Below are 12,892 nucleotides of genomic sequence, written 5' to 3'. Positions count from 1 at the left end.
GCAGGCTCTCATCTTGGTGGGATTTGTACAGAAATGTCCCGCTGAAAAGGAGACTCAAAAGCACAAGCCTGGCCTTTCTCCATGAAAGACTGGGCTCAGCTGATGGCTTCCGAAAAAGAGCAATCATTTCTATAAAACTAGTCACTATATGCTCTCAGTAGCAATCATTGTTACACAACTGACACAGAACAGATGAACCTCCAGCCTTCGCTGTCAAATAAAGACATGCTGCCCTGCAGCCTCTGTATATATATATATATATATATATATATATATATGACTGCATCTTCGCTCCTGTTAGACTGATAATCTTTCCACTGTGCCCCTGATCAAAGGAAAAAATAACCCCTGGTTCCACAACAAGCAACAACAATAACAGGGATATGGAGCTTGACAATAACAGAGAAGGACATAAGCTGTGTCATGTCCCAGCGCTATGCCTGACTAGGCCCAATTCATCTGTCAGTGATGTGAAGAGGCAGACAGTAGACCGGTGTCACCAGGGGCTGCTACATTTCACTACATGTAGTGACACTTCAAGCGCAAACACAAACACACCCACACACAACCACAGCCATGTCCCTTTTATCCCTTGAGATTTTATTACACTGGTACACAAGTGCTACTTTTCCTATAACCCCCTCTTAATCAATACTTTTACCTTAATCTAAACCTAGTAGGAAGCCAAGGCTTTAAAAAGAGTTGTCCCCAAAAGGAAGGCAATACCTCACGATGTTCAGGGTTACACAAGAGCGTGAGGTAAATTAATCATGTGTAAACTTTAATAAAACATGAAAAGAGGTGCATACAGTGCATTATTGATTTGCGCGTTAATAATTTGACATAAATAGTGCCATATTGTGTAAATAATATTCGTGTAGTCGATACCAGATTCAGAAAATTTCCAGTCAACCTTTACATCATATATAGAGTATTTCTACTTTTCCAAATTGATCATTCCAGTGTTACTTCCATCAGTGGGGTAATATGGAGATAATGAGTCATTAAGGCATTGTTCACATCATTATCAATATAAACCCTGCAGGCTACGAAACAGAACACCACTGCACACGGAGCAAAGAGCGTATTACAAGCTGTATGTTGTACTGCCTCGGGCCATAAAGGGTAAGTCACATCCAACTGACGCGTCCCTCTGTGGCGCTCGGAAAAAGGAAGGACACAGGTTTCCCTAAGACACTAAGAGTTAGGAGGCAATAGTTTCCTTTCCCTGTAGGCCCAAGAAGATCCTAGACTCAAAGGAGCTTGTGCTCTCTGGGGAGAGGGATCTGAAAATAAACGGATAAGAAGTGGAATATAATGAGACGGCAATTGTCTTCACAGCCGTCCCCGCGGGGGGTGCATATGTCGAGCCAAGCGAAGCCCATGAGTATTTGGTTTGACACTTGTTTCTGTTACAAATGTGTATGCAACAACAAATGGTAGACAGTCATATTGATGGATGACAAGACTAACATATGACGTAATAAATGAGTAGAGTAAAAGTAAAGGTTAAAATGAAGACAGAACCGTCATCATAAAAAACAGAAGAAGAAAAAAGGCAAAAGAACAGAGGTAATTTGAGCAGACTAAGACCAAAGGTGCTGTTTTTATGTCCAGAAGGTCACCTGTGTTGTGGTGAAAGAAAAGGAAGCATAAAGTATTGGCTAATGCACCCCTGTGGCTTAAGCGAAGGAGTGCTTCAGGTCTTTATGGGCTCAAGGGAAAACTCTAAACTACATCAGTCAAGACATTGCTTAGTTCAGCCACCATGGTGCGGGAACAGGACACTCCTCCTGATTGCAAAATCTTTTTATGAGGAGCAATCCAGAGCCTGTCCCGGTTGTGGAGACGAGAGCAGATAAGTTTGTCATTGCAAGTATACTTAACAAGTCATGGGTGTTTCATAATGGGATTTTTATGTGCACGGTGTATTTTTTTATAACTTGAATGAGAACGGTGACTGCATCCTCAACACCTGACTATTTATGGAGTCAGTGAAGTGTGAAGTAGTGAGGATGAGGGTCTGTGCTGCCAAGCCTGCAGGCCATGCCTGTAAAAAAAAAAAAAAAAGGAGGTTTGCTCTCCTTCACTGCACTGAGACAAGGAATTTGAGTGGGGCTGTAACAAGACTGTTGTGGTAAAAAGGCAGCTGAGAACAAAGGTGCTGGATTGTCTAGACTGACATGCATACCTGGAGGTTTGGGATCTGATGAATCAGAGCAGACTTTTAGTAAATAATTGAGAGTCTTTGGCTTGATTCAGCAGCAGTTCAGTTTGTCTTTCACACAATTTATCTTAAAAAAAAGATCTGTTGCATTGGTATTTAAGTTTTTGTTGTGTTTTTGTCGTTCATTTGCACTTGTTTGGTGTTTGTGGGTTCTTCTTCAACTCCATCACTGTCCACCACTTTGTACATACCAACCATTTTAGCTACTTTAACTTAATTCAACCCAGGGCACACACCTTTCGCCATGAGAGCTCCAGGTCTGCTTCCCTTTCCAGGCCACACTTTCTCTTAGCATCTTGAAATAATGCACCCAATATGTATATATTGTGGCCATAAGGGGTGTGCATACAGGAAGCAGTGGCATTATGAAAATACCCCATGGAACGTTAATGAAAACCAACAAGTGGCAGCAATTCTGGGCAAAGCACCAAAGCACCAAGTGTTTGGGCACCAATCTGAATTGAAAGATTGAAGTGACACAACAGACCACCAGTGGCAACGTCTAAATTTGATTGACATGTGACACAACCACAGAACCACAAGGCATTAGGTTGGTGCTGGTAGTGGGCTTGGAGCACAAGGTTAACACAGATGCAGTGGCAGCATCGACGTGGTATTTTATTTGCAAGAGAGGTGGCAGAAAGAGCAAGCTCCATTTATACACTTATAATGCTTTTTAATATAGTGCATTGGCAAACACAGCTTAGGCTATCCACTGGCATCCGACTGTCAGCTTCAAAGCGATGGGTGACGAGCAAATTAGTTTACATGTGGACAAGGATTTAGGGTGCATCTTCATGCTTGGACCTAACTTCAGACTACGGCGATTTCCTTTGAACCCTCTTTTCATCCCACTCCAGTCCTGTTTCCTGCCTGAACATCTACTGCCGGTTTCAAAGTGGCTAAAAAAAAAAAAAAAAACAGCCCTGAAGGTGTCTCAGTCCAATCAAGCATTCTTTACCAGACAACTGAAGAATTCATAGATATCAAAAGATGTATAAAAAGTGCAGAAGATTTAGATCTAGGCCTCTCTGACTCAACTAAACCTTCAAAGATAGAGCTTTGATTTATTTTTGTTCTTTTGCTGATTCGGAGCGAACCCCTGAATATCCAGTAATCTTCCAGCATTTTGGGGAAAAAAATCACACACTAAAACAGTCTAAATGGAAGTCCTACTTTCCTCAAAATCCAGAGGCACAGGTTTCTGGGAGAACGTGTTCCTTTAAAAAAGCTTTGAAATACTTTGAGGCTGAAGTGACGTGGTATTTGGTATTTCAAATTAGCTGTGTGAGTTGAGTTTTTTTCAATTTTAATTAAAGAAACCAAAAAGTAAATATGTCATACGATGCATGAACTTGTGAAACCCAAATGATTTATTGGCTAATTTGTTCCAACATATATCTGCCAGGATACAACCATTGGACATGTCATAAATTAGGTTCAGTTTTGTCACACAATATAAGAACCATGCTAATATAATATAATATAATATAATATAATATAATATAATATAATATAATATAATATAATATAATAAAACAAATGTCTGGTGCCACATGAGGAGAAAGTATGTTTGTGAGACTTGTTTGTGAATTTGCACATTAGGGAAATGTCCAATAATTCAAAAGTGTTGTTTTAATCTTAGTCAGTTAACAATAACAACATGCAATGTAGCATATTACACACTTGGGAAGCACTTAAACTTGTTTTTGTGCATACAGTATCATGGAAGGGAGACCACATCATGTCATCATCCTGAACCTGCCAATTTAATTTCTACCCAGGGGGCCGAGGGGGGAAACAGGGGGCTGGCTGGGCAAGCAAAGACAAGTAAGTGTTTCCGTAAAGACTGATGACATCTGGGCCTCGGGCTATGAAACAGGAGCTCACCAGGTGTTGTGCTGGAAATTAATTAATTTAGAGGCTTTTCTTTGTAACCCTTTGACAGTAATCTCTGCTCTTCCAAAACAAAACAACTCCCATTAATTAGCTAGAGCCCAGCAGAATCATTATTCTGTGTAACTAATTAGTTTAAAGTTGGAGAGAAGAAAATATCCTCTTTATCTGAACAAACCTGACACTTTGAAGTCGTTTTAAAACATGCACATTGTTATAAGTCCACCTATAAATGCTCATTTAGATGCATTTGTGCGCTCAATACAAATACAAGGTGCATATTGAAAACAGAGATTTATGTGGGAAAACAAATCTCCAGTTTTTAAATTTGGATCTCATCATTTATTAGTTAAATAATAAGCTCATAAGTCAAATGCACTGAACTAACTGTTCTCCAGAATATAAATGGCACACATTAAACTTCCAACCACCACTTTCTCAGATTTGTGGGTCAAGAATTCAAAAAACTCGTCTGTATTCCCTGACTTATGCAACTCAGATTTCTTCTCTCTGACATTACAAACCACTGGAGTCTGGGCTGACCTGATAAGGTCCAGGTGTTGCTCCATCCGTGATTTTAAATGTCATTTAATTTGACTGCATTTAATAGTTTATTGTCCCGCTTTAACTCCAGTTCACATGAACCAGGAAACATGGTCGCACACATTATCTGCAGCCAGCAGCTTTAAATGCCGTTATATATATGTGTGTGTGTTCATGCATCCTGCAGAGAGGTGAAGGTGACGGGTTATAGACTTTTGAAAAAGTACCACCAAATCATCAGCAGTCCTTTACCAAATGTCATGTTTGACAAGAGTACACTCAGGCATGCGGGGCCTTTCCACTCCTCTGATTAGACAGTCAGGGCAGAGTGAAAAGATTCAACACAAAAGATAACCTCACGGAAGTGTCCCTGGTTCCGTTGGATTTCTGCCCTCCTGGGATTTTGTAGTGATAATCCACATCAGATGAGGTTTCTGTGCCTGGAAGGTCACCCTTTGATACTTGAAGCTTTTATTTTTATATACAGTATATAGCTGTGCATGGAACAGAATCTACTGTTACCTGATAAGGAGAGATGGCCGATACAATTACAGTTACTTACACAGGAAAGAAACATTCAGTGAATAATAATTCAGACTGAATGTTTAATCAATGTTACAACGATTGTGAGCATAGAGCATAGGGTTGAAATAAAGAATAGTTTTCTCATCACTGTAAGCATTTTTTTTTTATTATTACTGAGTCTACACTGATTTAAGGTCAGTTGGGCTGACTGACAAAATAGCCTAGGTCTTTTTACTTTAGGAACATGGCACTCAACTGCTGGTGCAGTTTTATTACTACTAATATTTGCCCTCATGTTTTAGTTGAGCTTCATCAATCTGAATGTTATAATTTGTTTGTTTGTTTGTTGGTTGGTTTAGCTTAGCCAAGCCATTGTCTCTGGGGCAGGTGACATGAGCACTACAATAATTAAAAACAGTGCTCACAATACAATATATTACAGCACTAATACATTGTAATACATTACAGTTTCAGAGCAAATGATCACGCACTTGACCTCTCAACCATAATTTTAACCTAGACAACAAACAGTGGACACTGAACACAACTGGCTAAATCAAAAACATGATAAAAGTCTCTTTTTTTATTGCAATTATTTGACTATTAGTTTCAGAATTATAGTTCATAACTGTAGTTCACATCACCGCTTTATTTTATAAATAAACACAGAGTATTAATTGACGCTTTCAGTCACAAAAACTGGTGAGTGATGTGGTTATTTGGGTCATTGGGATCAGCCTTCTAATCTTCTTTATAAAACGTCCAGTCTTTATGTGAGGTACATGTCTTTATTACAGTGAGCGGTGGATACTGATGTAGGCTGTGGTACTTATACATCATGTGGACAAGGCCTCAAAGTTGATCAAAATATCCACACGTGAAAGGCCCGACCCTCTGTTTATACATCTGTCTGAATGCATACAAGATTAACACTGTGAACAAGGGTGCATTCTAGCGGAGCCCCTGTGTCTGTGCTAGAGCCTCATCCGATTATATTTTAATTTGTCTTTTTGTTTAATGACATTTATTTATATGTCTGATAAATATGAATGTTGAAGTATGTATGAACTTGTGTCCACTTTTGCATTTTACTACTTTTGTTTTACTTTTATTTAACTCTTATCACTATAATAATATTAAAAATAACCTGTTCTTTCTTTTTCTTCTTAGTATTACATGGGATCACCTGTTTCATCATTTTTACAGGATCAAATCTATCAGCAGTGACACATTAAAACCAGGGGATGGCAGCATTGTCCATGTTATGAATGTGCTTCACAGTGTCTACTTCAGTGTATACTTCCAATGTGTTAATCGTGCTGTTGGGATAGAAATGTGTTCACAATGTCAACCATTATACTTATAAGTATTGTTCACTTTACCACTACCACCAGACAAGCAGAAGCAGAACAGTTATCTGTTGACTTTTAATTTCAGTTTCAACATGTAGTGTTCAGGTGTTAAGTCTGTCTCAGATGTGTCCCATGAAGTGGTGAACTGGAGGGGTTATGGCGTCTGTGACAATTAATAAAAAACTAACAAAAAAAAGTTGATTTTTAATTTTGGTTCAAGATACAAGCATCCACTGTATGAGTGTCTCTCAGTCTGGCCATTTATTGCAGCAGTAACCTGCAACGTAATGAGTATTACTGGTTGGAAATCAGTGTTTAGACAATAATTTAATTCAATTATTGATTATCAGCTAGAATCCAACATCACACGTTATGGCGTCAATTATTTGTCGCATGAGAAATTTAAAAAAAAGACATAATTTAACTTATAAGTGCATTTGTGCATTTTTAGAATTTATGAGTTTGTATAGCTGCATATAAGCTCATAAGTTCATAATGTGCTTCCTTTAAGTTTGGTGGTGATGTTCTGTATTAAACCATAGAATGGTTATATATGGAAAACCTTCACCGGGCTGCAGAAAGTTCTAACATGAACGACATTAAACGAGAGTAAGAGCTTGTACTTCCGTTTTCTGAAACCACTTGTGCTCTAGAGGGTCGCAGGGTGGTGCTGGTACACCCTGGCCAGGTCGCCAGCCCATCACAGGGCGAGACACAACCATTCAAACACACATTCACACCGAGGGCCAATTTATAATCACCAGTTAACCTAACAAAGCATGCCTTTGGACAGTGGGAGGAAGTTTCCGGAGTGAACCCACGCAGACACAGGGAGAACATGCAAACTCCACACAGAAAGGCCTCAGTCGACCTAAAGTCCAACCCAGAACCTTCTTGCTATGAGGCATCACTGCTAACCACTACACCTCTGTACCTCGCCAAGAGTAAACGTGATATTTATAAATCATTAAAGTGCTACTGTGCAATTATATGTAGAGCAGATTGCATACATGGATAGAACAGGGGAGAACATTCAGAGATGGGTAAATGTGTATTCTAGTTCCCAGCCATGTTAAAAAAATAAATGTCAGTGTATTTATGAGGTAGATTTTCAATGTACTGTTAAATCTGTTCTAACTAGATGTTGTGCCATAATTCAGCATATCACATTAGAAATGTGTTATCCTTTAAACAATTTAATTCAATTCAGTTTAATTCAGTTTGATTTTTATATTAAATTGTGTCAAGACGCTTTACAAAAAAACAGCTTGCCACTTCCAGAGCAAGCCTGAGGGTGACGTTGGCAAGGAAAAACTCGCTTAAAACCCAATTTAAAAATAATAATACAAACTTTAAATCTGAGAGTTTTCTCTTTTTTTCCAAATTCATAAGACAACATCTCTGTGAAATACAAACATATTCTTGACCTGGGGGCACAATCTTCACAAAGGACATATGTTCACAGGGGAGACGTGATGCAACAACCCTGAACCCAGTTAGAGACACAGTGAAATCTAGTGGGAGTTTGTTAGTGTACTTCAGGAAGAGTCGGAGGTGTAAGTCAAGGTCGGGGCCCTGAGCAACCTGCGGGTGTTCCTACCAAATCGGGTCCCGGAAGGCATAACCAACAGGGACTGTCAAGTGTTTCATAAACTAACAGGCATCTCCGCAAACACACAAACAATTTTGTTTTTCAATTAAAAAGGATCCCGAGAGGCACGTCAGCTGATTATTTAACATCCCTTTGGCTAAAAAGCAACAATAACATCAAATTAAACACCGCACGGTTCAGTGATCTGCTTAATCAGACACGTTAAGCAGTTTATTTTGATCAGTTGTCAAAAGTGTAACTTTAATTCACTTATCCAAACGCAGAGTCTCAAAGACTGACGTGACATGTTGATGGAAATAATAGAAAATAAAACATAAAAGTTACAGTAATAAGATCTAATGTATGGATGAAGGTAGTCATTGTGTGAATGCTCATGTGTATATTGTTTTATATTCACATTACAGATAATGGCTGGCACAGACAGAATCAGAGCACAGAAATAACACAATGAAAAAATATTTGTCCTCATTACTATATTTTAAATGTTTATACGCTGTTTTAAAGTAAAAATCTGTTCAGGAACGTTTACAATTATTGGGATACATTGACAAAAGCTTTCAGATAGGTTCGTCGGCTGCAAAGTGGAGTAGGCAGTCATCTTAATAATTCATTTCTTTAGATATTAATGGTGGTTATGTTAAACTTGCGGGTCAGCTGTGGGTTAGTGGTTAAAGAAGTGGGCCTAGGACAAAAAAAATACATGCTCACTAGCAATATGCCTCGTAAAACTAACATTCAGTAGTAATTGAGGCTTACACCTGATTAGATATACTGAAAACAAAAATCTGTGTTTGCTTAAAAAAAAATTAAGGGTGAATGGCAGACGGATTAGTTTCTGGGTGAAAGTATGTGTCTGCATCCACAAGTGTAAGAATAAGTTTGTGGGTTTCTGGGCCTAGATATTTCTGACATGACTGACCCCAAGCTGATCTGGTCCATTTACAAGCTTCATTTTCTGTTCATAGGACTGAAACCGCTACAGTGGGGGAAACAGCAAGTGGGTGTGATTTGCTTGAAAATTAAAATAAATCACAGCAGAAAGTAATGTAGTTAAAATGACATATTTTAAAACTTAGTTGAAGTGAAAAGGCTTAAAATACCTTCCAAATATCCAAAGTAAAAGTACAAATTACAATGTCATATTGTGATGCTTTTGTGAGGACATACTAATGTTGTATTGGGTGCAAAATGGGAACAAAACATTCCATACATACAGTACATTTGATATATTTAATATCATGAATGGGCCCAATCAAGGCTGTCCCAGCTGACTTATTTCTGATTGGCTTGTGAAAGGTCACTGGGCCATGTCGTCAGCTAAGATAATACAGCGTCACATTTAAGTCAGCGTCAACTTATTCTGGGTGGCTCTTACAAATCTGGATGTATGATTAGAAAATGTCGCCGGTTACTACGGTGCTGATTTTCATGGGATTCCTGGTTGCAGAATTTGAAGCAGCGGAGGAGGAAGCTCCTCTCTGTGAGATACTGGAAAGAGAGTTTCCCCTGCTGTCTAAAGAAGGAGACGTAATGATTGGAGGAGCCTTTTCTATCCACAGCAAAATTACACAACCATCGCTTTTGTTTACAGAGAAACCGACACGTCTTGGCTGTTCCAGGTAAATTTTCAGCAAAACTGTGCAAATGCTTTACGTAACTTTCGTAAAACTGAACACAGTCTTTGTATTTTGTTTCTGTTGTCTCAGTGTCAACCTCAGGGAGTTTCGATTTGCCCAGACCATGATATTTGCTATTGAGGAGATAAACAAAAGCAAATTCCTCCTTCCCAACGTTTCTATCGGATATCGTATTTATGACAACTGTGCCTCAACGTTGTCCTCAATGCGTGCAGCAATGGCTCTGATGAATGGTGATGAGTGGACTTTGGAAAAGACTTGCTCTGGTCAATCAGCTGTGCATGCTATTATCGGGGAGTCTGAATCCTCCTCAACCATTGTTTTTACACGGACAACTGGACCGTTTAAAATGCCAGTGGTAAGATGGATGTCAAGAGAGATGGGATCAGTTTGTATATTATATGACAAATCCTTTACTTTCTCTCTGTCTTTATTGTGTATCCTCAGATAAGTCATTCAGCTACATGTGAGTGTTTGAGCAGCAGGAAGGAGTATCCCTCTTTCTTTCGAACCATTGCCAGCGATGTCTACCAGGGACGAGCCCTCGTCCAACTTGTCAAAAACTTTGGCTGGACCTGGGTCGGGGCAGTGAACAGTGACAGTGACTACGGGAACAATGGCATGGCTATCTTCCTAGCTGCAGCCCAAGAGGAAGGAGTGTGTGTGGAGTACACAGAGAAATTTCACCGGGCAGAACCAGACAAAGTTCTCAAAGTTGTGGAAGTGATACGTAAGAGCACCGCCAGGGTCATTGTTGGCTTCATGGCCCATGTAGAGATGAACAGCCTTCTAGAGGAATTAAGTCTGCAAAACATAACAGGCAAACAGTTCATTGGTGTGGAGGCCTGGATCACCGCTGACAGCCTTGTGACTCCTACCAGCTTTAGCATTCTGGGAGGTTCGTTGGGTTTTGCTGTGCAAAAGGCCAATATCACTGGTCTGGAGGAGTTTTTAATGAAAGGTTTCTGGGAGACAGAATTTCAGTGCAATGACACGAATGAAGACAGTACGACAAAAACAGCAAACTGCAAAGACAACCAGGATCTAATGAAGCTAAGAGGTTATGATGATGATGTGGCAGAGCTGCGATACTCCAATAACATATACAAAGCAATTTATGCTGTAGCCTATTCTCTGCACAACATCCTAAACTGCTCCAAAAGTCAAGGCTGTGACAAGGTAGTGAATATCACGCCCTTGCAGGTAAAATGAACTAATTCCTAAAAAAAAGTTTTCTCAATCAGTTGCTTGTGATTTACCCACTTAGTTTTGTCAGGGATTCATATACTGATATACAGTGTTGTTTACTGCTCTTAAGGTAGTGGATTCTCTAAAGCAGGTCAACTTTACCACTAAGTATGGAGATCAAGTGTGGTTTGACAGCACTGGAGCAACGTTGGCCTGGTATGAGGTGGTGAACTGGCAACGTGGATCAGATGGTTCAGTTTACTTTAAACCAGTTGGCTACTATGATGCCTCCCTGCCTCCTGGAGAGAGACTGGTTCTTAATACTGAAGATATACTGTGGTCTGGAGACAGCAAAGAGGCAAATATCCAAATTGACAGTAAAGCTTTGTGTAGTTTGTTGTAACTGATGTTTGCTCCAAAAATTTAACATCTTCCTTTTTCTTTGATTCAAAGTTGCCCGTGTCAGTGTGCAGTGAGAGCTGTCGTCCAGGAACTCATAAAGTCCTTCAAAAAGGAAAACATGTGTGCTGCTATGACTGTATACCATGTGCAGAAGGAGAGATCAGCAACACAACAGGTAGTAATGGCAGCAAGTTGCAAAAATTGTTTGCATGCTACAGTCTTTGTGTCATGTTAAAGACTGCTATGGTGCAGTCTCTCATTTATATTTTCAGGTTGTAACTGATTACATTAAAATAATAATATATGTCTTTATTACAGATTCTATTGACTGCAAAAAGTGTCCTGAAGATTTTTGGTCCAATCAAAACAGAGATGCATGTGTACTGAAATATGTTGAGTTCCTCTCCTTCACAGAGGTTATGGGTAAAATACTTGTGTTTTTTACTTTGTTGGGTGTGGTCCTGACATTAACTGTAACTACTCTATTCTTAATCAATAAGGACACTCCATTAGTGAGGGCCAACAACTCAGAGCTGAGCTTCCTGCTGCTCTTCTCCTTGACTTTGTGTTTCCTGTGCTCTCTGACTTTCATCGGCCAGCCCTCTGACTGGTCCTGCATGCTGCGACATATAGCTTTTGGGATCACCTTTGTCCTCTGTATCTCGTGTATACTTGGGAAAACAATAGTGGTGTTAATGGCCTTCAGGGCTACACTTCCAGGTAGTAATATGATGAAATGGTTTGGGCCTGCGCAGCAGAGACTCAGTGTTATGACTTTCACCCTCATACAGGTCATAATTTGCCTACTATGGCTGACAATCAACCCTCCTTTTGCCTTCAAAAATATGAATCACTACAAGGACAAGATTAGTCTCGAGTGTGCTCTGGGCTCAGCTGTAGGTTTCTGGGCTGTGCTAGGATACATTGGACTTCTGGCTCTGTTATGTTTTGTACTTGCTTTTTTGGCTAGAAAGTTACCGGATAATTTCAATGAAGCTAAATTCATCACCTTCAGCATGTTAATATTCTGTGCAGTGTGGATCACCTTTATCCCAGCGTATGTCAGCTCTCCTGGGAAGTTCACTGTAGCTGTGGAGATATTTGCCATTCTGGCCTCTAGTTACGGACTTCTTTTTTGTATATTTGCACCTAAATGCTATATTATTGTACTTAAACCTAACCTGAACACAAGGAAACACGTGATGGGGAAATAATGAATTAAAAATGAGTATGATAGATAATCTCACAATGTACCAAATCCTAGTTTTCACAGATAAAAATGTGACTGTAAATTGTCTACTTGAACTGTCATTTTTTTATGCATGTATCCTTTGTTTTTTAAAATAAATATTTAAGATTATAAGATCATAAGACTATCCCTCGTATCAAATGTCAAATGTGACACATATGTTTCTAGGTCACATAATTCACATGTGTTTTACTGCCCAAGAGTTCTGCAAAGAAGTGTCCAGTATATAGTCCATTATATATTATTGAGTTGGTTAACAGC

The 12,892-nt window shown here is 39.3% G+C and overlaps 1 protein-coding gene across 1 annotated transcript; it reads left to right on the top strand.

The window, feature by feature from the left end:
• Positions 1-7,180: 7,180 nt before the first annotated feature.
• LOC125013614 (extracellular calcium-sensing receptor-like) lies at positions 7,181-12,596 on the top strand. The gene is made up of 7 exons (XM_047594425.1): positions 7,181-7,210; positions 9,656-9,774; positions 9,862-10,150; positions 10,240-10,995; positions 11,111-11,338; positions 11,434-11,557; positions 11,701-12,596. Exons 2-7 carry the CDS (start codon positions 9,686-9,688, stop codon positions 12,594-12,596), a joined length of 2,382 nt encoding a protein of 793 aa, XP_047450381.1. The 5' UTR covers positions 7,181-7,210; positions 9,656-9,685.
• Positions 12,597-12,892: the final 296 nt, after the last annotated feature.

Source organism: Mugil cephalus, chromosome 9, assembly GCF_022458985.1.
Source record: "Mugil cephalus isolate CIBA_MC_2020 chromosome 9, CIBA_Mcephalus_1.1, whole genome shotgun sequence".
In the NCBI taxonomy this organism is placed as follows: Eukaryota; Metazoa; Chordata; class Actinopteri; order Mugiliformes; family Mugilidae; genus Mugil; species Mugil cephalus.
The sequence above is the reverse complement of the archived record's forward strand: the minus strand, read 5'-3'. Positions and strand labels throughout refer to the sequence as shown.